Source organism: Pristis pectinata, chromosome 1, assembly GCF_009764475.1.
Source record: "Pristis pectinata isolate sPriPec2 chromosome 1, sPriPec2.1.pri, whole genome shotgun sequence".
Taxonomy (NCBI): Eukaryota; Metazoa; Chordata; class Chondrichthyes; order Rhinopristiformes; family Pristidae; genus Pristis; species Pristis pectinata.
In genome coordinates this window covers 12,663,486-12,688,286 of record NC_067405.1, presented here as the reverse complement: position 1 = coordinate 12,688,286, position 24,801 = coordinate 12,663,486, and the positions used below count along the sequence as shown (strand labels likewise).

At 42.5% G+C, this 24,801-nt stretch overlaps 1 protein-coding gene across 3 annotated transcripts in view; it reads left to right on the top strand.

The window, feature by feature from the left end:
- Nucleotides 1-24,801, top strand: part of LOC127572752 (contactin-associated protein-like 5) — a 1,205,714-nt gene that overhangs the window by 533,072 nt on the left and 647,841 nt on the right. For all 3 annotated transcript variants that reach the window (XM_052020359.1, XM_052020369.1, XM_052020350.1), the window contains exons 7-8: nucleotides 8,279-8,422; nucleotides 20,030-20,291. In XM_052020359.1, coding sequence (XP_051876319.1) covers nucleotides 8,279-8,422; nucleotides 20,030-20,291 — 406 coding nt within the window. The remainder of the gene's footprint in view (nucleotides 1-8,278; nucleotides 8,423-20,029; nucleotides 20,292-24,801) is intronic.

Sequence of the window (24,801 nt, the reverse complement as noted above, 5' to 3'; positions counted from 1 at the left end):
TAAATATTGGAAGAGTGCAGAGATTTTGGAGGGAAAAGGATTGAAAATTATGTTGAGAATGAATGGCATCAGAGAGACAACTAAACCAGTTTCTATATAACCTTTTATTTTATTTTATGGGTGTTTGCTAAGTCCAGCATTTATTGTTCATCAATAATTACCTTATGAAGATGGTGATGTCTTCTTGAACCATTGTAATTCTTCTGGTGACCGTTATCCAACTGTTCTGCTGGGAAGGGAGCTCCAGGATCTGAACCAGGTGACAATGAAAGAACTATTGGGATTGCATGTGAAGTTGGACGGAAACCTGCAGGCGGTGATGTTCCTGTGTGCCTACTGCCCTTGTCCTTCTTGGTAGCAGAGGTCACAGGTTTGGGAAGTGCTGTTGGTGTAGCCCAAAATGAGTAAGTGCAGAGTATTTTGTGGATGGCAGACACTGCAGTTATCGTGTGCCTGTGGTGGATGAGATGCCAAACCGATGGACTGTTTTGTCTTGGGAGGTGTTAAGCTGTTTAGGTTTTCCAGTTAAGTGGAGGATCTTTCACTTGTGCATGAATAGTGAACTAGGAAAATAAAGGACCGCAGATGCTGGAATCTAGATGAAAAACACAATCATGCTGGAGGAGCTCAGCAGGCCAGGCAGCTTCCATGGAGAAAAGCAGGCGGTCAACGTTTCGGGTCAGGACCCTTCAGTGGACAAGGACTGTTCTTAGGATGAGAAGGGACTGTGGTGCTTTTGAAGTGAATTAAGGATCTTCATATTGATTCATGTAATGAAAAATGTTGATGAAGGTAGTGTGGTTAACGTTGGGTATATGGATTTTAAAAGGATCTTGAGATAGACTCCACAAAAAGACTCTTGAGTATAATTTAAATTATTGAGATTAAATAGTCTCCAAAAGTGTGGGTAAACAAATTGAAATGAAATTTCAGGGTGGAACACATCTCCAGCGACCCAGATTCAATCCTGACCTCCGGTGCTGCCTGTGTGGGGTTTGCATGTTCTCCCTGTGAATGTGTGGCGTTCCTCTAGGTGCGCTGGTTTCCATACACATCCCAAAAATGTGCAGGTTGGTACATTAATTGGACATTATAAATTGCCCCTGGTGTGTAGATGAGTTGTGGAATCTGAGGTGAGAATAAATGCATAAGGGGAGGATTAGTGTCCAGCTGGGTGCTTGATGGTTGGCATGGACTTTGTGGCACAAAGCGTTAGTATTGGTATTGGTTTATTATTGTCACTTGTACTGAGGTACAGTGGAAAAACTTGTCTTGCATACAGATCGTACAGATCAATTGATTACACAGTGCAGGTTCATTGGGTTAGTACAGAGTGCATTGAGGTAGTACAGAGTACATTGATGTAGTACAGGTAAAAACAATAACAGTACAGAGTAAAGTGTCACAGCTACAGAGAAAGTGCAGTGCAATAAGGTGCAAGGTCACAACAAGGTAGATCATGAGGTCAAGAGTCCACCTCAACGTATAAGGAAACCATTCAATAGTCTTATCATAGTGGGGTAGAAGCTGTCCTTAAGTCTCTATGAATCTATGAAATAATGGTGAATAGATAGAGATGGAGGGAAGCATATACTGATGTTCTCCAGTAGTAAGAATTGAATTGGACTTGAATAACACAGGCATAACTTCAAAAAGAAAAACTCAGAGAAAAATAGATGAACTGGGAAGTCGTGGCAGATTTCACTGAATGCCCCATTAAAGAACAGCAAATGTGGTAGGTGCATTTATTCAAGAAGGGCAGCAGGATTAAGCCAGGTAATTACTGGCCTGTGAGACTAATGTCAGTGGTAGAAATGTTGCTGGAAAATATTCTGAGGGACAGGATTAACCTACACTTGGAAATGCAGGAATTAACTAAAGACAGTCAGCATGGCTGTGTTAGAGGGAGATCCCAGCTGATGGAAGAGAATATCTGTTGGCCATTGGATGTTAGTGATCTGTCAGTAAAACAGGCAGAGCGATAGCGGGTGGAATTTAATCCTGATAAGTGTGAGGTGATGTAGTTTGGAAGGGTTAATAAAAGTAGCCACACACAATGAAAGGTAAGGCAAAGGATCTCTGAAGTTAGCAGCACAGGCAGATAAAATAGTGAAGAAGGCACAAAGGATACTTGCATTCATGAAAGAGTACATAGAAAGTAAGAACAGAATGCTTATGTTGTAGCTTTATAAATCATTACTAGGGTAGTATAGATCTGGTCATCAAACTATAGGAAGGATGTGATTACACTGGAGAGGGTGCAGAAGATGTTCATCAGCATGTTGCCCGGGATGGAGCCTTTCAGTTATGGTATGAGATAAAATATTTATTTATTAGTCACATGTACATTGAAACTCACAGTGAAATGCATCTTTTTGCGTTACTGAGAATGTGCTGGGGGCAGCCCGCAAGTGTCGCCACTCTTCTGGCGCCAACAGACCATGCCCACAGCTTCTAACCTGTATGTCTTTGGAACATGGGAGGGAACCGGAGGAAACCCACACAGTCATGGGGAGAATGTACAAACTCCTTACGGACAGCAGCGGAATCGAACCCGGGTCGCTGGCTCTGTAATAGCGTTACGCTAACCGTTACACTACCGTGCTGCATGAGGAAAGAATGGATATCTGAGACTAGAGGAGACTGAGGGGGTATACAAAATAATGAGGGGCATAGAGAGGGTAAAAAGTAGGAAATATTTTCCCCTTAGCAGAAGTGTCTAAAACAAGAGGGCATAGGTTTATAGTAAGAGATAAGGGATATGAGGGAGAATTTTATCACTCAGAGGGTGGTTGGAATGTGGAAAACACTAGTCACAGAGTTGTACAGCATGGTAAAAAGCCCTTCAGCCCATACATGTCAATGACGACCAAGATGTATCTTCAAGCTAATCCCATTTCCCAGCACTTTCACCATATCCCTCTAAACTCTTGTTATCTATTTACCTACCCACATACTTCTGAAATGTTTCTAATGTACCTACCTCAACCACTTCCTCTGGCAGCTGGTTCCATAGTTCCACTACCCACTGTGTAAAAAAAAGTTGCCCTCAGGTTCTTATTAAACCTTTAACCTTAAAACTATGTCCTCCAGTTTTCGATTCCCCAGCCCCGGAAAAAAGACCGCTCACCTTATCTATGCCCCTTTATATACCTCTATGAGATCACCCCTCAGTCTCGTACGCTCCAAGGAGTAAAGACCCAACCTGTCCAACCTCTCCCTTTAACTCAGTCCCTCGAGTCCTGGCAACAGCCTGAGTGTGCGTGGAGGTAGATACTCTTACGACAGTTAATGAGTATCCAAGCCAGCACATGAATTACCAAGACATGGAAGAGTACAGACCAAGTGCTGGTAAATGGGATTCGAATTGATGGGTACTTGAGGGTCGGCATGGACATGGTGGGCCAAATGGCCTATTTTTATCCTGTATGACTCTACGGCTTGAGAACTTGTAGATTCGGGTGCCATTTTTCAGGTAGAATATCAAGGAATGAAAGTTAAGACTGAGCTGATTTATAGGAATGCTTTCAAAGTGAAGAGTCTTCATCGGGGCTGTGGAGAACAGGACACTCTAAGACAATATTTATCACATATTCTGAGACTTGTCCTGTGTCATGCCTATTATCACTTCAGTGTGAATACTCCAGCTTTTATTCCTCTGTTTTGAATAGCACCACAACTTTCCATTAATGTAGTAAATTCCCCAAGGTGTTTCATAGAAGTATTAGCCAATGGAATTTGACACTGAGCCATAAAACATGATGTAATAGGTTTTCAGACGGTGACAAGTATTTGAGATTCTCTTCCTCATCAGGCAGTGGAGTCAGTCTTTGCATATTTTTAAGGCAGAGTTACATCGATACATGCTGAGCAAGAGGGAGAAAGGTTACCGGGGTAGGTGTGAATGCAGAGATGGGATAGCATTCTGATCTGATTGAATGGCAGTGCAAGTTGAAGGGGGTGTGGCCTATTCCCGCTCCCATTTGGAATGCTTGTATGAAGGTTCGACGTAGCAGAGAGAACTGGAGGAAGTTAGGGATTGAATGAATATCTGCAGAATTATCATTTTCACAGCCAAATGACTCTTTCGAACCCTGATGATTGTATGTTTTCTTCGGACTGCCTTTGATGGCTGTAAGTACTGATGATAATGCAAGTAATACAAAAGAATAATGGATAGAGCTTTGACCTGGAAAGAACAGAGGGAAAGACTGGTATTTATACAAAACCTTTAAAGACCCTTTCAGGAGTTCCGGAAGTATTTTTAAAGCTAATACAATTTAGCCCCTGCAAGGACCACAGCAGTTATTTTGAGCACAGCAAGCAGCCGCAGCAAATGATCAGGTAATCCCTTTATAGATCAAGGAAGAAATATTGGTCAAGGCAGTATGAGTCATTCTCTTGCACTTTTTCAAAATACTGGCATTTTTTGTGCTTTCTCAGCTTTGAGATGGGACCTCGGTTTAATGTTTAATCCTAAAATGAACACCAATAGAACCATAGAAAAATACAGCACAATACAGGCCCTTCGGTCCACCATGTTGTGCCGACCTTCATACCACACCTAAAGACTATCTAACTCCTTCCTCCCACATATCCCTCTATCTTAAATTCCTCCATATGCTTATCTAACAATCTCTTGAACTTGACCAACGTATCAGCCTCCACCACCACCCCAGGCAGAGCATTCCATGCACCAACAACTCTCTGGGTGAAAAACCTCCCTCTGACATTTCCCTTGAACTTCCCACCCAATACCTTAAAGCCTTGCCCTCTTGTATTGAGTATTGGTGCCCTGGGAAAGAGGCGCTGGCTGTCCACTCTATCTATTCCTCTTAATATTTTGTATACCTCTATCATGTCTCCCCTCATCCTCCTTCTCTCCAATGAGTAAAGACCTAGCTCCTTTAGTCTCTCCTCATAATCCATACTCTCTAATCCAGGCAGCATCCTGGTAAATCTCCTCTGCACCCTTTCCAACGTCTCCACATCCTTCCTATAATGAGGCGACCAGATCTGGACACAGTACTCTAAGTGTGGCCTAACCAGAGTTTTGTAAAGCTGCATCATTACTTCGCGGCTCAAAACTCGATCCCATGACTTATGAGAGCTAACATCCCTACTCTGTCCACCTGTGAGGCAACTTTCAGTGATCTGTAGATATGAACCCCCAGATCCCTCTGCTCCTCCACATTGCCCAGAATCCTGCCATTTAACTTGTACTCTGCCTTGGAGTTTATCCTTCCACAGTGTACCACCTCACACTTCTCTGGATTGAACCCCATCTTCCACTTCTCAGCCCAGCTCTGCATCCTATCAATATCCCTCTGTAAGCTTCGAAAACCCTCCACACCATCCACAACACCACCAATCTTTGTGTCATCTGCAAACTTGCTAACCCAGCCTTCCACCCCCTCATCTAAGTCATTAATAACTATCACAAAAAGTAAAGGTCCCAGAACCGATCCCTGTGGGTCACCACTAGTCACAGCCCTCCAATCCTAATGCACTCCCTCCACCACAACCCTCTGCTTTCTACAGGTAAGCCAATTCTGAATCCACACGGCCAAACCTCCCTGGATCCCTTGGCCTCTGACCTTCTGAAGAAGCCTACCATGCAGAACCTTATCAAATGCCTTACTAAAATCCATGTAGACCACACCTACTGCACTACCCTCATCAATCTTCCTGGTCACCTCCTCAAAGAACCCTATCAGGCTTGTAAGGCAAGATCTTCCCTTCACAAAGCCATGCTGGCTGTCCCTAATCAGTCCCTGATTCTCTAAATGCTCATAGATCCTATCTCTTAGAATCCTTTCTAACAGCTTACCCACCACAGATGTAAGGCTCACTGGTCTATAATTGCCTGGACTATCCCTACTACCTTTTTTGAAAAAGGGGACAACACTCGCCACCCTCCAATCCTCTGGTACCATCCCCATGGACAACGAGGACGCAAAGATCCTAACCAATGGTTCAACAACCTCCTCCCTCACCTCATGAAGTGGCCTGGGGAATATTGCATCAGGCCCTGGGGACTTATCTGTCCTAATATTTTCTAACAGCTCCAACACATTCTCTCTCTTGATATCTACATACTCTAGAACATTACCCTCACCAACACTGTCCTCAGCATCATCAAGACCCCTCTCCTTGGTGAATACTGAAGAGAAGTATTCATTGAGAACCTCACCCACTTCCACAGCTTCCAGGCACATCCTCCCACCTTTGTCTTTACTCTTTACTCTAGCCATCCTTCTGCTCTTCATGTACGAGAAAAAAGCCTTGGGGGTTCTCCTTAATCCTACTCACCAAAGCCTTTTCATGTCCCCTTCTCCCTCTCCTCAGCCCTTTCTTAAGTTCCTTCCTTATTACTCTATATTCCTCACGAGTCCTATCTGATCCTTGCTGCTCACACCTTATGTATGCTGCCTTCTTCTTCCTAACTAGTTGTTCCACCTCTCTCATCACCCATGGTTCCTTCACCCTGCCATTCCTTTTCTGCCTCACCGGGACAAATTTATCCCTAACATCATGCAAGAGATTCCTGAACATCGACCACAACTCCATAGTACATTTCCCTTCAAAAATGTCATCCCAATTTACACTCCAAGTTCTCGCCTTGTAGCCTCATAATTCACCTTTCCCCAATTAAATATCTTCCCGTCCTCTTTGCTCCTGCCCCTGTCCATGACAATTCTAAAAGTTGTGGAGCAATGCTCACTGTCCCCCAAATGCTCACCCACCGATAGATCTGTCACCTGACCCGGTTCATTACCTAAAACTAGATCTAATATGGCATCCCCTCTAGTCGGCCTGTCAACATACTGTGACAGGAATCCATCCTGGACGTATTTAACAAACTCCGCCCCGTCTAAACCTTTGGCATTTTAAACAGGTGCCAATCAATATTTGGGAAGTTGAAGTCTCCCATTATAATAACCCTGTTATTTTCACATCTTTCCAAAATCTGCCTCCCAATCTGCTCCTCAGTAGCCCTACTGCTACCGGGGAGCCTATAGAATACTCCCAGTAGAGTAACTGCTCCTTTCTTGTTCCTAACTTCCGCCCATGTTGACTCTAGAGATGATCCTTCTACATTATCGGCCCTCTCTGCAGCTGTAATAGTGTCCCTGACCAGTATCGCCACCCATCCTCCTCTTCTCCCCCCTCCCTATCCCTTTTAAAACACAAAACCAGGAATATTCAATATCCATTCCTGCCCCGATGTCAGCCATGTCTCTGTAATAGCCACAATATCATAGTCCCATGTACTTATCCAAGCTCTCAGTTCATCTCCCTTAGTCCTGATGCTTCTTGCATTTAAGTAAATGCACTTTAGCCCGTCCACCTTACTACTTTTATAGCCTGAACTCTGCTTCTCCTTCCTCAAAGCCTCTCTACCTGTTAGATATGACTTTTCCCCATCCCCTTCTTCCTCTGACCTACTCCTCCAGTTCCTATCCCCCTCGCAAACTAGTTTAAACCCTCCCAAACCACCCAAGCAAACCTGACTGCAAGGATATTGGCCCCCCTCAGGTTCAGGTGTAGCCCATCCTCTCTGTACAGGTCCCACCTTCCCCAGAAGAGATCCCAATGATCCAAAAATCTAAAACCTCCCCTCCTGCACCAACTTCTCAGCCAGGCATTATAGCAGTTCTGTATTTAGAACATAGAACAGTACAGCACTGGACAGGCCATTCAGCCCACGATGTTGTGCCAATCTTGATGCCAATTTATACTAAATGTCCTCCTGCTGTGTATCATCTATATCCCTCCATTCCCTTCCCATTCATGTGTCTACCTAATAGCCTCTTAAACTCCACCAACTGCCTGTTTCCACAACTACCCCTGGTAACCCATTCCAGGCACCTTCCACTCTGCGAAAGAAAAACTTGCTTTTAAACTTCACCCCTCTAACCTTAAAAGCACATTCTCTGGTGGTTGACATTTCTACCCTGCGGAAAAAGATTCTGACTGCCTACTCTATCAGGTCTCCCCTCAGCTTCTGTCAGGTCTCCCCTCAGCCTCTGATGCTTCAGGGACAACAACCCAACTGTGGCAGAGCTTTAGCCTAGATCTTTGTGTTTAGGCTTCTGGAGTGGGACTTAAACTTCTGGTTCAGAGCTGATAGTGTTGTCAATTTAGCCACACCTGAGTGGGTATTGTATGAAAAGTTGGTTATTGACCTGGGGACTTGTAACTGGTCCAAGTTAGGGAGTGGTTTCTTCATTATCGAGTAACATAATAATTTATTTATTCATTTGTTGCTCAAAAGCTCAGCTTTGGAGGGATTCCAGTTCCTGGCAAGTCGGTGACATTTCTGAGGAAGAATTTCCATGGCTGTATTGAAAACCTCTACTACAACGGAGTGAATATTATTGATCTTGCCAAGAGACGCAAACCTCAGATACACGTTGTGGTAAGGAACTCGTTAAATTCAGCATTGAGAAACAGTATATCTCTGGGAATGAATTAATAATGAAACTGTGGCATTTGATCTTGATGAAACTGGATATAACAAAATGCACCATTTGATGGGAACAAGGTACACTTTCATTTTAATCAAGAAATGAGAATCTACAAATGCTGTAAAGCAGGATTTCAAAAGAGGAATATAGGAGATACCTAACGGGTCAAACAACAAATGGCGAAAAGAACAGTTAGTGTTTTGGGTCATTGGACATCCCTCAGAATTGGAAAAAGTTAAGGATAAAACAAATTTTAAGATGCAAGGAAATAGGGGACAGGACATAGAGAACAAAAGAAGAGGTGTTTGATAGGGTAAAGCTCAGGAAGGAATGTATCAGACATGTGTTGGTGAAGCCAGCTATTTGCCATTCTTTCTCTCCTGCCCTCCACCTATTATGGACCTCTCCATTTGTTCTCTCATCTCTTCATCCTTTCTTTGCAATATAACATTTTTTTTGTTCCGACTTTTCCTAGTCTTGATGAAAGATCATCAACCTGAAACATTAGTTCTGCTTCTCTCTCCACAGATGCTAGCTGACCTGTTGACGATCACCAGCATTCTCTGTGTTAATCTCACACTTCTATTTCTATCATCTCAGTGAGCCAACTGGCCAACTACTATTTCTGTTTCTTATATTCTTATGTTCTTTGGGATGGCCAGTATATGGCCTTGCCCAAATTCTCTGAGAGAGTTAAAAGAAAAATTAACCTGATTTAAAATGTGGGATGGATGTGTCAATCATCTCCAAATTATTGTCATTGAGGCAAAAATATAGGAAACGTACACATCTGCCATCTTATTGTTCACTAACTCAAATCAATTAGTATGCTTTGAATATAGTTACATAGATCTTTGTAAAAGAAAAAGATTTAAGTATATGTTCAAACCCTTCTTGGAAGGGTTTTAGGCAGGCACGGTAGCATAGTGGTTAGCATAATGCTTTACAGCGCCAGTGACCCAGGTTCAAATCCGGCCACTGTCTATAAGGAGCTTGTATGTTCTCCCCGTGTCTGTGTGGGTTTCCTCCGGGTGCTCCGGTTTCCTTCCACATTCCAAAGATGTACAAGTTAGGAAGTTATGAGCATGCTATGATGGCGCCGGAAGTGTGGTGACACTTACAGGCTGCCCCCCAAAATCACTACGCAAAAGATGTATTTCACTGTGTGTTTCGATGTACATGTGACTAATAAAGATCTTATATCTTTAAAACATGGCAACTGACTCTTGGGAGTCTCAGATGGGGAAGGAGCATTTGGAATGGTATTGAGAACATCAAGTTCATGATCAAGAGCATGCAGAAGCCCAGAGTAAATGGTAGAAGGATCGAGCCGCCTCACAAAACACCCACCCGCCTGCCCCTTAAGACACCTTCTACTTAATCTGCAGAAAGGTGTGCAATTCCCACACTAGCATCATTACTCACTTCAGAACTCACAAAACTAGAATGGAAGTAAATTGTCCTTAGTCCTGAGGGGCTGTCCAAGAAGATGACTCCAGGTTATTGGATAATCCTAATCTTAATTGCTTTACCACTGGTGGCCCTCCCTAGGTTTCGGAATTCCCTGCTTCAAACATTTATTTCTCACTCTTTTAAAGTTAATCCATAAAATTCATTGATTAAAGAGTTGGCTACCTTTCAAATTATCTCAATGTAATTTTATTTGAGATTGCCTCTTTGAAATGCCTCTTGTTATGCTTAAAGTCCAATATAAGTGCTAACTATTGTTTCAGAATCCAAGGATTTCTCGAGTTATTAGTCATTATATAATTGATTGTCACTATTAATCGACCATTTATTTATTAAGCATTGGTTGCCTATCTTCATCAGTTTTATTTTCTTTTTACGCCCAGATCTTTAGATCTTACCTGCCGTGACTGATAGCTAAATGTCATTCACCAGAGATCTGAGCTGTGCATGGGTGTGTGCTGCTAAGAAATGTAATTATTATGATTGATCACTCATTAAAATGTTAATCAACAATGGTGGCTTTTGAGACTGCTTGTTGCAGTTGTCAAAAAGATTCTCCATGCTATGATGCCGTAAATCATACTGTTCTATTTCTGTGCTGACATGAATAAGCATCATGTTATCAGTGTGCAGCTGAGAATATCTCATTCCTGAGTTGGTCAATGGTTAACAGTGGGTCTCTGATCTTATTCATCAAAGATTCTGCTAGCCTCATGATGCAGCAGATGTCTTCCATGAAGCTGAATATGTGTACTAGATGTTTTGATAACATCTTGTGATCTTAAGGAACCTGCCACATTATAGTGTAACACTTGTTAGATCACAGCTGAAGAACTGTAAACAGTTCTGGTCACCACATTACAGGAAAGGCTTGATGCACTGGAAAAAGTTCAAAGACTTAATGGGATATTGCCTGGCCTTGAGAAGCTTAGCCATGAGGGAAGATTCATTAGCCTGATGTTATTTTCCTTGGAAAAGAGGAAGTTAAGATGAGATCTAATTAAGGTGTATAAAATAATGAGGGGCCTAAATAAAATAAGAAAGCCCTATTTCCTTCAGCAAAAGGCCAAAACCAAAGGGGTACAGTTTAGTGGTGGAAGGACTGAGGATTATTTTTCACCCCAGAAGATGGTGGGGTCCTGAAACACTGTCTGAAAGGGAGGGAGAGGCAGAAACCCTCAACCCACATGAAGTACGTGGACGTGCACTTGACTTGCAGGGCTACGAGGCCAGTGGAGGATGGTGAGATGAGGTTGACAAGCCCTTTCTCATCAAGCACAGACATAATAGACTGAATGTCTTCACTTTGTGTTGTAAATTTTCTCTGATTCTATGATTTTAAGAGCAGTTCAATCGTTTTTCTTTGTGCAAAATCTTATAACACAAACCGGGTTACAAAGTCAGATAAAATCCATTTCGGTACATCCCTGGTAAAGTCATGGCCTATCATATATCAGGAGTGGAATCCTGGTGGCCAATTACTAACGTAGGATTTAACAGAGGAAGTAAACAGAAAGATAAAATTTATAATGTACAGTAATGCTTTAATGCACTCCATCAGAACAAATTTGACCCTCGGCAGGAATGCGGTATTGATTTTGTCTCCAGTATAACACACACACACACATTCTAGATGCGCAAATCTAGAACTTTAATGGAAAAAAGGCATAGAACCATTACACAGGAAACACGAGGAACAGGAGCAAGTACTAGCCATGTGACTCTTGATCTTGCTGTACCATTCAGAAGGTCTCGGCTGTTCTGATCGTTGGCAACAACTCCACCTTCCTGCCTAACCCTTCAGGCACGGTAGTGCAGCAGTTAGTGTAACGCTATTACAGTGCAAGTGACCCGTGTTCAATTCTGGCCGCTGTCTGTAAGGAGTTTATACGTTCTCCCTGTGACTGCATGGCTTTCCTCCAGGTGCTCTGGTTTCCTCTCACATTCCAAAGACGTGTTGGTGCCAGAAGTGTGGTGACATTTGCGGGCTTCCCCTTAGAACATTTTACGCAAAGATGCATTTCACTCTGTTTCAATGTACATGTGACTAATAAAGATATCTTATCATCTAATACACATAAACCTTTCCTGATAGCCCAACAATCTATCTTTCTAATTTAATGACTCAAGCTTCTCAGTGGTAGAGAATTCTAAAGATCTACAATCCTTTCAGAGAAAAAAGTTTCTCCTCGTCCAAGGCTTAAATGGTGACCCATTATCCTGAGGCTCTAGCCCTTATCCCCCTAGTTCTACATTTCTGCACTCAGGAAACCATCCTCCCGGCATCTATCCTGAGGATCAGAAATGGTTCAGTTAGATTACTTCCTTTCTGTCTAAGCTCTCAAGCATTTAGGCACATTTTTACTCAATTTTTGCTCAACCTCTTCATTGAGGTATCAATCTCATACATCCTCCCAAACAAATATATTCTTTAAATATGGATACCAAGACTGTACTCAGATGTGACTTCACCAACACTCTCAACAAAAGATAAACATTAAGTTCAGAATCTAAAACATCCTCAATCACTTTAATTTGCTCACTTTTTGCTTCTGGATGTCATTGACAAAGCCAGTATCCATTGCCCATCCCGAGTTGCCCTCGAGAAAGTGTGGTGAGCAGCCTTCATGAATCTCTGCAGTGCTTGCAGTGAAGGTACTCCCACAGTTCTTTTGAATGGGGAGTGACAGGATGAAGACCCAATATTATAAAGGACTGTCAATTCATAAATATAACACAGCTCATTGGTCAGGCTAACAATACAATCACCTTGCCTCTTACATCAGTACAAACAGGTGTCCTGGGCCCATGTCAGGTACAGATGTGAGCTCCTTTCCGCATCATAGAGTCATAGAGCAATATAGCATGGAAACAGGCCCTTCAGCCCAACTGCTCCATGCTGACCACAGCATCCTCCCTGCTAGTCCCATTTGCCTGCGTTCGGCCCATAACCCTCCAAGCCCCTCCACTCTTATGTACCTTTCCAAATGCGTTTTAAATGTTGCAATTGAACCCACCTCAACCACTTCCTCTGGCAGCTTATTGCAGGTACTTGCTACCCTCTGTGTAAAGAAGAGACCTCTCGGGTCTCTTTTAAATCTCTCCCCTTTTATCTTTTATCTATACCCTTTAGTTATTGACTCCCCAACCTTGAGGAAAAGACTATAACCATCTACCTTATCCATACCCCTCATGATTTTTTAAGCTTCAATGAGGTCACCCCTCATTCACCTACTTTCTGAGGGACAAAGATGCACTGTGGCCAACCTCTCCCTATAACTCAGCACCTCTAGTCCAGGGACCATCCTCGTAAATCTCTTCTGCACCCTCTCCAGCTTGACAATGTCTTTCCTATAAGAGGGTGACCAAAACTGCACAATACTCCAAGTGTGGCCTCACCAACAACTTATATAACTGCAACAAAATAACATATAAAATAGGTTCACATCCAGGCTGTGTAGCCCTTGAAGCCTGCTCTGACACTTAATAACAATCAGAATAATGAGTCGCTGATTGGAGACGAGGAAGAATTTAAGATAAGATAAGATCTTTATTAGTCACATGTACATCAAAACACACAGTGAAATACATCTTTTGCGTAGAGTATTCTGGGGGCAGCCCGCAAGTGTCACCACGCTTCTGGCACCAACATAGCACGCTCACAACTTCCTAACCCGTACTTCTTTGGAATGTGGGAGGAAACCGGAACACCTGGAGGAAACCCAGGCAGTCACAGGGAGAACATAGACAGTGGCCAGAATTGAACTCGGGTCGCTGGTGCTGTAATAGAGTTATGCTAACCGCTACACTACCATGCCTTAAAGCAAATTGTTTCAACTTTTACAATTGTAGTGGTTCCTGAAAGCAGATCACCATTACCTCCTCAAGAGCAACTACGCCATCTTTGCCAGTAATGCCCACATCACAAAACATAATATTGTAAAACAAAGATTACTTTGAAAATTCTTTTTGATTCATTAAACTAACACTGAAATAACAGTTCCAAATACCCCTTAGTCTTTGTGGAATAACTTTGTACACCTGTACCCCTGGATTACTTTCTCCTAATCCACCCAGGTTTTCTCACCCCCTCTTTTCAAACCAAGCACTCCCCACCTCCCAACCCCACTGTTACTCAGTTTCTTTCCCACCCTTCACCTGGTTCCATCCACCCATTACCCACGCTTAACACAGTGAGTCTCTTATCCCCTCTCCGACTCGTTCCATCATCCCTCCCTTTTCTGGTTCCACGTATCACCCTTATTACTTATCAGATTCTACCATCTGCAGCCTTTTATGCCTCCACTTATCAGCTTCCAGCCTCTCGTCTCTATCCCCACTCTCTCCTCCCCATACCTGGCTTCATCTGTCCATCATCTCCCACCTCACCCTGTTCCACCTATCACGTACCAGCGCCTGCTGCACCTCTCCCCCTCACCTCTTTATACTGACTATCCCCCCTCTACACCTTCAGTCCTGATTCAGGGGTCTCGATCCAAAATGTTGACTAACTCACTGTCTCCAGAGATGTTGCCTGACCTGCTGAGTTCCTCCAACAGCTAGAATTTTTGCTTCAGGGTCTGCAGTCTCTTTGTCTCTGTTTTAACAAGCTTCTTATCACTATTAAAGTTTGGGTAGGATTAACATTGGATGGCCCGTATTGGATAAAATACTATTTATTCACTCCCCTTAATGGAAATGGATATCTAGAGATGTATAATTGGTTGTCCATTGTACACCATCACTTAAATGAAACTGACCTCTGGTTATGCAAAAAGTGTTTATTACTGTAGCTGCCAACTTTAACACAACTGATGCAGAGTAACCTTCATTTTTTGATTGAGGCTGCTTTCTGTGGTTCTGACCCTTGATTAGAGGAAGCCTCTGCATGTTTTTTTTAGCATTGCAGGTAGGAATGACTGTTTTATTGCTTCAGTTTATGCAGAGCTCGGGAAGGATAATAAAAACCATCTGAGCATTTTTAAGATCTGGTTTGGTACAGAGCTTGAGTTACAGTTAATGCCATGCACCGTTAAGCCCACATTGTGACAAGGAACCAACACAAATGACAATATACATTTACAGCCCAGCAAAAGAGATTTCAACCTATTGATATTCTGAGTCTATTTTCCTCATGGTTTTAATATTCATTTTTCATGCATCAAACTAATTTCTCTTCTATGGCAATTCTGCAATTGAAACACTGCCTCAAAATTATTTTCTGACCTCAATTTCAAATTATTTTGCAATTTACCTTTGTATTTCAGTGGAAGCAGTCCATTGTGCTCAACTCACTTTAACCCATCACAATTTGTTGAAAGCTACTCTCAAGCTATCCATTAACTCTTCCAGTTCTTGTTTAATAAAGGACTAGCCTATCCTCATAATTTCAATCCCATTTTGGTGTATCATTCCTACAATGGGGTGCTCAGAACTGCAAAGGTAATTACCACTATAGCCTCTTTAATAATTTCGGAGACTGACTGTTGCTCACACTTGGTCTCTGTGTGGATGTGCTGGCATTTCCTGTAACAATGCTCAAGTGGGAAGCATTGATCTTCGTACTTGGTGCTTTTCCCTTTGCCAAAGGTGCAGAGCCAAGAGTATGTTGTGCTTTCACTTCTGGCTAATTCAGTTCCTACCTCCTGTGCTATTTTTGTGTTTCATATAAACTTTTTGCTTCAGTATGTGATGGTGGTGGTGTGTCTCAAGTCGAGTTATTTTTCATGTGCACAAGTATGGTAAGATACAGGTATGATGAAAAATTTGGTTGCAACAGTACCATAGGCACGTAGATTCAGACAACACACAGAATATAAATTATGTATAAATTGTACAAGTCAGTGAAGAGAGAGAAAAAAAACTGCAAAAACAAGACTTTAGTGCAAAAAAAACACAATCAAAGACAAGTCCATCATAGTGCAAGAGGTGGTCCGTAGTGTTCCGCTGCTGAGGTAGGGTTAGGGTTGAGCAGGTCGATTCAAGAAGCTGGTGGTTGTAGGGAAGTAGCTGTTCCGGAACCTGATGGTGTGGGACTTCAGGCTTCTATATCTCCTGCCTGATGGTAGCAATCAGAAGAGGGCTTGACCCGGATGGTGGGGGATCCTTGATGATTGATGTCGCTTTCTTCAGGCAACACCTCCTGTAGATGCTATCAGTAGTGGAGAGGGCTGTGCTGTGATGGACCGGGCTGTGTCCACTACTCTCTGCAGCCTCTTGCATTCCTGTGCATTGGAATTGCTGTACCAGGCTGTGACGCAACCAGTCAGGATGTTTTCAACAGTGCATGTATAGAAGTTTGTTAGAGTATTTGGTGACATGCTGAATCTCCTTAAGCTTCTTAGAAAGTAGAGTGTGTGTGTGTGTGTGTGTTTTACCCTTCTTTCTCCATTCTCCATTTAAATGATTCATCTGTGATATAGAATAATAGAGTATGGAAGCATGGAAACAGGCGCTATCACCCACTGAGTCCATGCCAGCCATCAAACATACATCCATACTGGTCCTACTCCATTCACTCCACATTCCCTTCATTTCCCTCAAATTCTACTATGCCAGGGACAATTTATAGTGGTCAACTACTCTTGTGTGTCTTTGGCACACAGCAGGAAACCAGATTACCCAGGAAAACGCCACACAATGATGGGGAGAACATACACACCCCACACACAGCACTGGAAATGAAGATGGAATCTGGGTTACTGAAGGTGTGAGGCAGCAGCTATGCTAGCTGTGTCACTGTGCTGCCTAATTCTGATAAAGAGCTCACATTAAAAGATCCAACAAATCTTACATCCATCTGTGTGTGTGTGTGTGTGTGTGTGTGTGTGTGTGTGTGTGTGTGTGTGTGTGTGTGTGTGTGTGTGTGGCTGCATTCCCCTTCATTCTATTGTGGCATCTTTTTTAGAATGCTCATTGAAAACAGAATTCTTTTGATTTTTCCATGATTTATTCTTCATGGAGCTCTGAAGTGGATCAAGAATGACCAGCCTTTAAGAAATCATTGCCAACTGGTTCAGATGAGCTCCATTTATGGCATTTTACTCTGGGGGAAGGTTTGACTTTGGCTGCTGGTGTGTAAGGACCAAAATCAAATATGCCAATTTTGATTGCACTACTGTTTTTCCTAAAACTAATGAAAACTTCAATTTAAAAGTGTTGGTCATGTTTTATTCGGTTTGTCCATGAGATGTAAATGGTGCTGGGGATTATTGTCCATTTCAAGTTGTCCTCTGAACTGAAGGGCATTTAAATATCAACCACATTGCCATGAACTTAAAATCACATTTAGGTCACAGTGAATAAAGATGGCAGATTTAAAGTTAGCACATTTGGCAGCAGTTAACATTGCTGCCTTACAACTCCAGTGATCCAGTTTGATCTCAGTAAGATAAGATCTTTATTAGTCACATGTACATTGAAACACATAGTGAAATGCATCTTTTATGTAGAGTGTTCAGGGGGCAGCCCGCAAGTGTCGCCACGCTTCCTACGCCAACACAGCATGCCCACAGCTTCCTAACCCGTATGTCTTTGGAATGTGGGAGGAAACCGGAGCACCCAGAGGAAACCCATGCAGACACAGGGAGAACGTACAAACCCCCTACAGACAGAGGCCGGAATTGAATCCAGGTCGCTGGTACTGTAATAACGTCACATGAACCACTACACTACCGTGCCTGACCTCCGGTGCTGTCTGTGTGAGTTCGCATGTTCTCCCTGTGACTGCTTGGGGTTCCCCTGGGTCCCACATCACAAAGATATGCTAATTGACCACAGTAAACTACCCTTAGAGTGGCTGGATAGCAGGAGAATCAGGGAGGGAAGTTGATAAGGATGTGAGCAAGAAAAGGTGACAGGGAAATAAATGGGGGAGGATGGGGTTGATGGGATTTCTCTAAAAACTGGCATAGACTCGATGGGCTGAACAGCCTCCTTTCATGTTGTGCAAAATATACGAGAAATTGCCATCCCTGCAGAACAAAAATGAGTTTTTAACAACAATCCAGTAGATATATGGTTACACGCTGACTAATATTTATCTTTTTTTAAGGTCGGATTGATTTAATTACTCAAATTTAAATTCTCCAACAGCTATGATGGGAATTGAACTCGTGCCTCTGAATCAGTGGTGCCAACCTATAAAAATTAGTCTAGTAACTATGATACCTTGCTATATGCAGATTCTATTCAAATTGCCTAGAAATTCATTACAGCTCAGTGACACTTATTGACTTCATCAAAACTGAATTTTGAAGGCAGGCTCCCTCACACCAACATGACCGCTTGGGAGTATTGTGTTCAGTTTTGGTCACCCTGCTACAGGAGAGCTGTTATTAAACTGAAAAGAGTGCAGAAAAATGGACAACAAGGAAGGCTATGAAAACTTGCAGCATGATCTTGACCAGCTGGGAAAGTGGGCTGAAAAATGGCAGATGGAATTTAATGCAGACAAGTGTGAGGTGTTGCACTTTGGGAGGACAAACCAGGGTAAGACTTTCACAGTGAATGGTAGGCCTCTGAGGTGTGCGGTAGAACAAAGGGACCTGGGAATACAGATCCATAGTTCCTTGAAAGTGGCGTCACAGGTAGATAGGGTCGTAAAGAGAGCTTTTGGCACTTTGGCCTTCATAAATCAGAGCATTAAGTACAGGAGTTGGGATGTTATGTTGAAGTTGTACAAGACTTTGGTGAGGCTCTATTTAGAGTATTGTGTGCAGTCCTGATCACCTACCTATAGGAAAGATATCAATAAGCTTGAAAGAGTGCACAGAAAATTTACAAGGATGTTGCTGGGACTTGAGGATCTGAGTTACAGGGATAGGTTGAATGGGTTAGGACTTTATTCCCTGGAGCACTGGAGAATGAGGGGAGACCTTGTAGAGGTATACAAAATTATGAGGGGTATAGATAGGGTGAATGCACATAGGATTTTTCCCCTAAGGATGGTGAGACTAGAACTGGAGGACACAAGTGTAGGGTGAAATACATGAGGGGAATCTGAGGGGAAACTACTTCACTCAGAGGGTGGTGCAAGTGTGGAACGAGCTCCCAGTGGAAGTGAAAGGTGTAGGTTCAACTGTAACAATTAAGAGAGGTTTGGATAGGTACATGCTGGGAGGGGTTTGGAGGGATATGGTCCAGGTGCAGGTGGATGGGACTAGGCAGAAGATCAGGTCAGCATTGTCTGAATGGGCTGAAGGGTCTGTTTCTGTGCTGTAGTGCTCTATGAATCTATTAAAAATTTACAAGGATGTTGCCAGGACTTGAGGCACTGAGTTATAGGGAGGGGTTGGACAGGCTAGGACTTTATTCCTTAGAACGTAAGAGACTGAAAGGTGATCTTATAGAGGTGAATAAAGTCATGAGGGGCACTCAGTCTTTTTCCCAGGGTTGGGGAATCAAGAACTAGAGAGCATAGGTTTAAGGTGAGAGGGGATAGAATTAATAGGAACTTGTGGGACAACTTTTTTTTACACAAAGGGTTGTATCTATGTGGAATGAGCTGCCAGAGGAAGTGGTGAGGCAGGTACAATAACAACATTTAAAAGCCAGTTGGACAGGTACATGGATAGGAAAGGTTCAGAAGGTTATGGGCCAAATGCTGGCAAATGGGACTGGCTTGAATGGGGCATCTTGGTCGTCATGGACCAGTTGGGCTGAAGGGCCTGTTTCCATGCTGTATAATTCTATAACTCTGACCAGAGAAGAAATGACCAGAGAAGAGTTTTGCTACAAATATATCTTTGTCAGCCACTAATTGGAACCAACAGAGCTTTCAAAGCACTCAAAAATGTTTTGTTTTATATATAAAATGATTTTCTTTTCTTCTTCAACCACCATCCTGCCCCCACTTCCCCCTCCAATTGTCCCTAACATATCTGCCTCCACCACTCTGCACTGCTGGCAGATGTTGTGGAGGCAGATACATTAGGCACATTTAAGAGACTCTTAGATAGGCACATGAATGGTAGAAAAAGGGAGGGAAGGGTTAGATAGATCTTAGAGCAGGATAAGATATCGGCACAACATTGTGGCCCGAAGGGCCTGTACTGTGCTGTAATGTTCTATGTTCTAATTTCTTCCAGGGCAACGTGACCTTCTCATGTATGGAGCCTCACATCGTTCCGGTCACCTTCATGACTTCCAGCAGTTACCTGCTGCTGCCCGGAAAGCCTCAAATGGACGGCCTTTCTGTCAGTTTCCAGTTTCGCACCTGGAACAAAGATGGGCTGCTGTTGTACAACGAGTTCCACGGAACCTCTGGAGTACTGCAGATTTACCTGGTCAAGGGGAAGCTCAAAATAACTGTCCATAAATTATCGTGGAGCCAAGCGGACATCACCACAGGTAATTGAAATAGTCAGCGGTGACAGCGGGAGGAATTGTGCAAGTAGAGTGCAGCACTTAGCTCCAGGCAAATCATTTTAGGCAGCTAATTATCTCCCAAAACACAGCACACTGAGCCAAACAAGATTAGAGTTAAGAGGGAAAGGGAGATTACAGTTCCAGAGGAGGAAGACAAGCATAGTCTGGAGGAAGGGAAGGATTAGCAATAGCTTGATTAGAGCAGAACAAACACCCATGTTTAAAGGATGGAAATTTGTCTTGACAGATAATGAGTATAAAATGTTCAGCTGGAAACACAGAAAAGTCGAATTGTGTAGAAATCATTGGGGACATCACTTGCTGTTGATTTTTTTTATTATTTGTTTGCTGATAATGAATGGAAAAGCTCTGTGGTCATTTATAATAGGCCTTGGGAAAAAGAACTATTGGATGTATTTTCCCTTTTGCATCCTAAGAATAGCACTGAGCTGCGGTTCTGTTGGGAATTGATGACGAATGTTGGATGAGGTTCGATTAGAATAAAAAGAATCAACTGGGGTGCGAGAATTGGTTTATTATTGTCACATGTACCGAGATACGGTGAAAAACTTTTGTTTGCGTGCCATTCAGACAGATCATGCCATATGTAAGTACATCGAGGTAGTAAAAAGAAAAACAGAACACAAAATATCGTGTTACAGTTTCAGAGAAAGTGCAATGCAGGTAGACAGATAAAGTGCAAGGGCTATGACAGGTAGATAGGGAGGTCAAGGGTTCATCTTTTAGCATATGTGAGGTCCATTCAAGAGTCTGATAACAGCGGGATAGAAGCTGGAGCTGGACTCAGGTAGGTGGATCTGAGTCCACAGCCAGATCAGCCATGATCATATTGAATGGCGGAGCAGGCTCAAACGGCCAGATGGCCTCCTCCTGCTCCTATTTCTTATGTCCTTGAGCCTGGTGGTACATGCTCTCAAGCTCTTGCGTCTTCTGCCTGATGGCAGAGGGATGAACGTCTGGGGTGGGAGGAGTCCTTGATCTGGTGGTGGGGATGGTGTTGAGTGTACAGAAGGAAATTGAATGTTGCTCACATGGACGAAGCTCACTATCCCTTCCCCAATCATTAGGTAGATTCAGGTGACATGCATATATCCCAGAGATACCCTCCAAGTTACACACCGTCCTGACTTGGAAATACTGCTGGGTATAAACCTGAACTTGTTCTTCAGCATTACTGTGGGAGCATCTTCATCGGGGGACTGCAACAATTCCAGAAGGTGCTTCACTCCATCTTTTCGAGGACAATTTTGGATCAGCAATAAATGCTAGGCTTGCTAATAATGTCAAGATCCCAAAAGTCTTTATTTGAAAAGATTACAAATTTAAATTGCACACCACATGTCATTCTGAATGTGGGCAACTTTAAATTCCTGCTCATGCCCCTGTATGGGGTAGTGTGCTGTGGAAGATAAATTGGTTTATTATTGTCACACGTACCGAGGTACAATGAAAAACTCGTCTTGCGTACCTTTCATACAGATCAATTCATTACACAGTACATTGAGGTAATACAAGGTTACACAATTACAGAATACAGAATAAAATGTTACAGCTACAGAGAAAATGCAGTGCAGGTAGACAATAAGGTGCAAGGTCATAACGAAGTAGATTGTGAGGTCAAGAGTCCATTTTATCGTACTAGGAAATCATTCAATAGTCTTACAAAGAATGTGTACACAAGCAATCCTTTAAATAGTCAGACTTCTCATTAACCATGGTCTATAACACAATACTTATTGCAAGGCAGTGCAATCCTGTCTGAAGTGTATGAAATAATAAGCCATAAATAAAACAGAAGATGCAACATAATAGTCAACAGGTCGTATCTGTGAAGAGACAAAGTTAATGTTTCAAATCATTGACCTTTCCTTGTTCTGCTAAAAGATAATTGGCCAGAGAGAGGAAAGGCAACTTTCCTCTCTCCACAGATGCTGCCTGACCTGCTGAGTATGCTCATTGTTTTCTGTATTTATTTCCATTTTCCATCTTCTGCAGTATTTTGCTTTTGGGAATGACTATCCAGGATCAAAATCACTGGAAATGTTTGCAAAAATGAGTAGGGAGTTCTCCTGGTTTCCTGAACAACATTTATCCTGAAACCTCAGCTAAATCAACCAACAATAAAAATATTTGAAATAGAAGCAGGAATAGGCCATTTGGCCGCTTATGCATGTTCTGGCATTTAATAAGATCATGGCTGATCTTTGATAAGATAAGATTTCTTTATTAGTCACATGTGCATTGAAACACACAGTGAAATGCATCTTTTGCATAGAGTGTTCTAGTGGCAGCCTGCAAGTGTCGCCACGATTCCGGTGCCAACATAGCATGCCCACAACTTCCTAACCCGTACGGAATGTGGGAAGAAACCGGAGCACCGGGAGGAAGCCCACACAGACACGGGGAGAACGTACAAACTCCTTATAGACAGTAGCCGGAATTGAACCCAGGTTGCTGGCGCTGTAGTAGTGTCGCGTTAACTGCTACATCATCGTGTCTGCCCACTACACCACTGTGTTCTACCTCAGCGTTACTTTCCTCCATCAACCCCTTTTCCCTTGATTTCCCAAATAAACCTCAATGTTGTTTGTAGGACTTTGCTATGTCCCAAATTAGTTGCTGTATTTGCCTAAAGGTAATTCTGACTAAACCTTAAAAATGTCATGCAGAATCTTCACTATGGAGAGCCTTTGCCATACTAAATCATTGCCTTCTCACTGCTCAGGTATTATAGTTAAGCCTGGAATTACAGATGTAACTTTATGCAATGATCGCAATATTTTTAAAATGTTGGACTTTACAAAGAATAGAATAGGAACAAAGAGATTAAGATAACACCTTAAGCACCACAGAATAACCCATGGCTGAAAGCACTTATAAAGTATATGCCAGGTTATAACATGATAGTGTGGTATATACCAGGTTATAACATGGTAGTGTGGTATATACCAGGTTATAACATAGTAGTGTAGCATTATAAAAATATGTTGTGGTACTTTAAATAATGAGGATAGAGCTGAGCAAGCTTCCTCTGGTTGCTGGGCAAGCAAGCAACTCCTAAAGCTTCCAAAACAATGTTTTCATGAAATACTTCAATTTCATTGAAAGTGGAGAAGGGCAGGAAAATTGTTTTGTTCTTTAACTTATTTTATTTTACAATAATCCTTGTTTCTCTAACTAGCAAATGTACTCATAGGTTTACAGGCAAGAAAGTTTATGTCTGTCCTGCAGATGATTTCCTGTTGTCCAATTGTTTTAAAATTTGCACTCATAAGATCCCTGATAAATACTATTACTAAGATTACTCCTATTATTGGTATTGGTATTACAACTAACTCTCAAGTCTCGTACCACCAGTAATTAGATAGTTAATATTAGACACACACATTTGCATTATAAATAAGCAATTAAACAGACTGAGAGGAAGATAAATCAGTGCACTCATGGCTATATGTTTCATGTAGCTATCTATACAAGATTACATTGGTTGCCCTGAACTGTTCAAATGTCTCCAGTGCATCACATAGAACAAGCACCAGAAAGTTTTTTCTGCAATGCAGAGCACGTATAATAGTTATTGCCAGCATTGCTGATTAGGGCAAGTTTAACCTTACCAGTGTGAGTGAGACAGCTTTGTTTAAAGCTCCTCGCCCACAGGGAGTCTATGATACAATGAGTGCATCAATTAGTTCTACCCTTGAATGTTGTGTCATTGCAAGATTAATAGGTTAGTAGAGCAATTTAAACTAAATGGCATGATATATTAAACAGTAAAACTATATGCTATGAAGACCAATAAAACCATATTTTCCAAAACATTTAAAAAATGTTAAGAAGCATTGCTAGTTTTCTTTCTGAAAGGGGTCCTTTCAAGTGCACCACTCAACTGGGGTTAAGCTACTTCCCAATAGTGGCAATGAGACACCTTTATTTAAAAAAAAACAAAGGTATAAAGTTACAGGCTCTCCTGATGGGTAGCTTACCCATACAAGTGAGGAAGCCCCCAGGTTTATTCCTGGATCGACACTAACAGGAAGAGAACAGTGGCACAGAGGTGCAGCTGGTGGTGACGCTGCCTCACAGCACCAGAGGCCCGGGTGGAGTCTGCACATTCTCTCTGTGACTGTGTGGGTTTCCTCCAGGTTCTCCACTTTCCTCTCACATCCCAAAGACGTGTGGTTTGGCAAGTTAATTGGCACTGTAACTTGCCCTCGGTGTGTAGGTGAGTGGTAGAGTTTGGGGGGTGTTGGTGAGAATGTGGGGAGAATTTTAAAAAATGGGATTATTGTAGGATTGGTGTAAATAGGAGGTTGATAGCCAGTATGGACTCAATGGGCCGAATGGCTCATTTCCATTCTGTCTGTCTATTTATGACTCTTGCCAGAGTGGGATGGAGAACTAAAGTGACAGGAACTGGAAGGTCAGGATCACTTTGCAAACTGAACAGAGGTATTCTGCAAAACGATCCCTC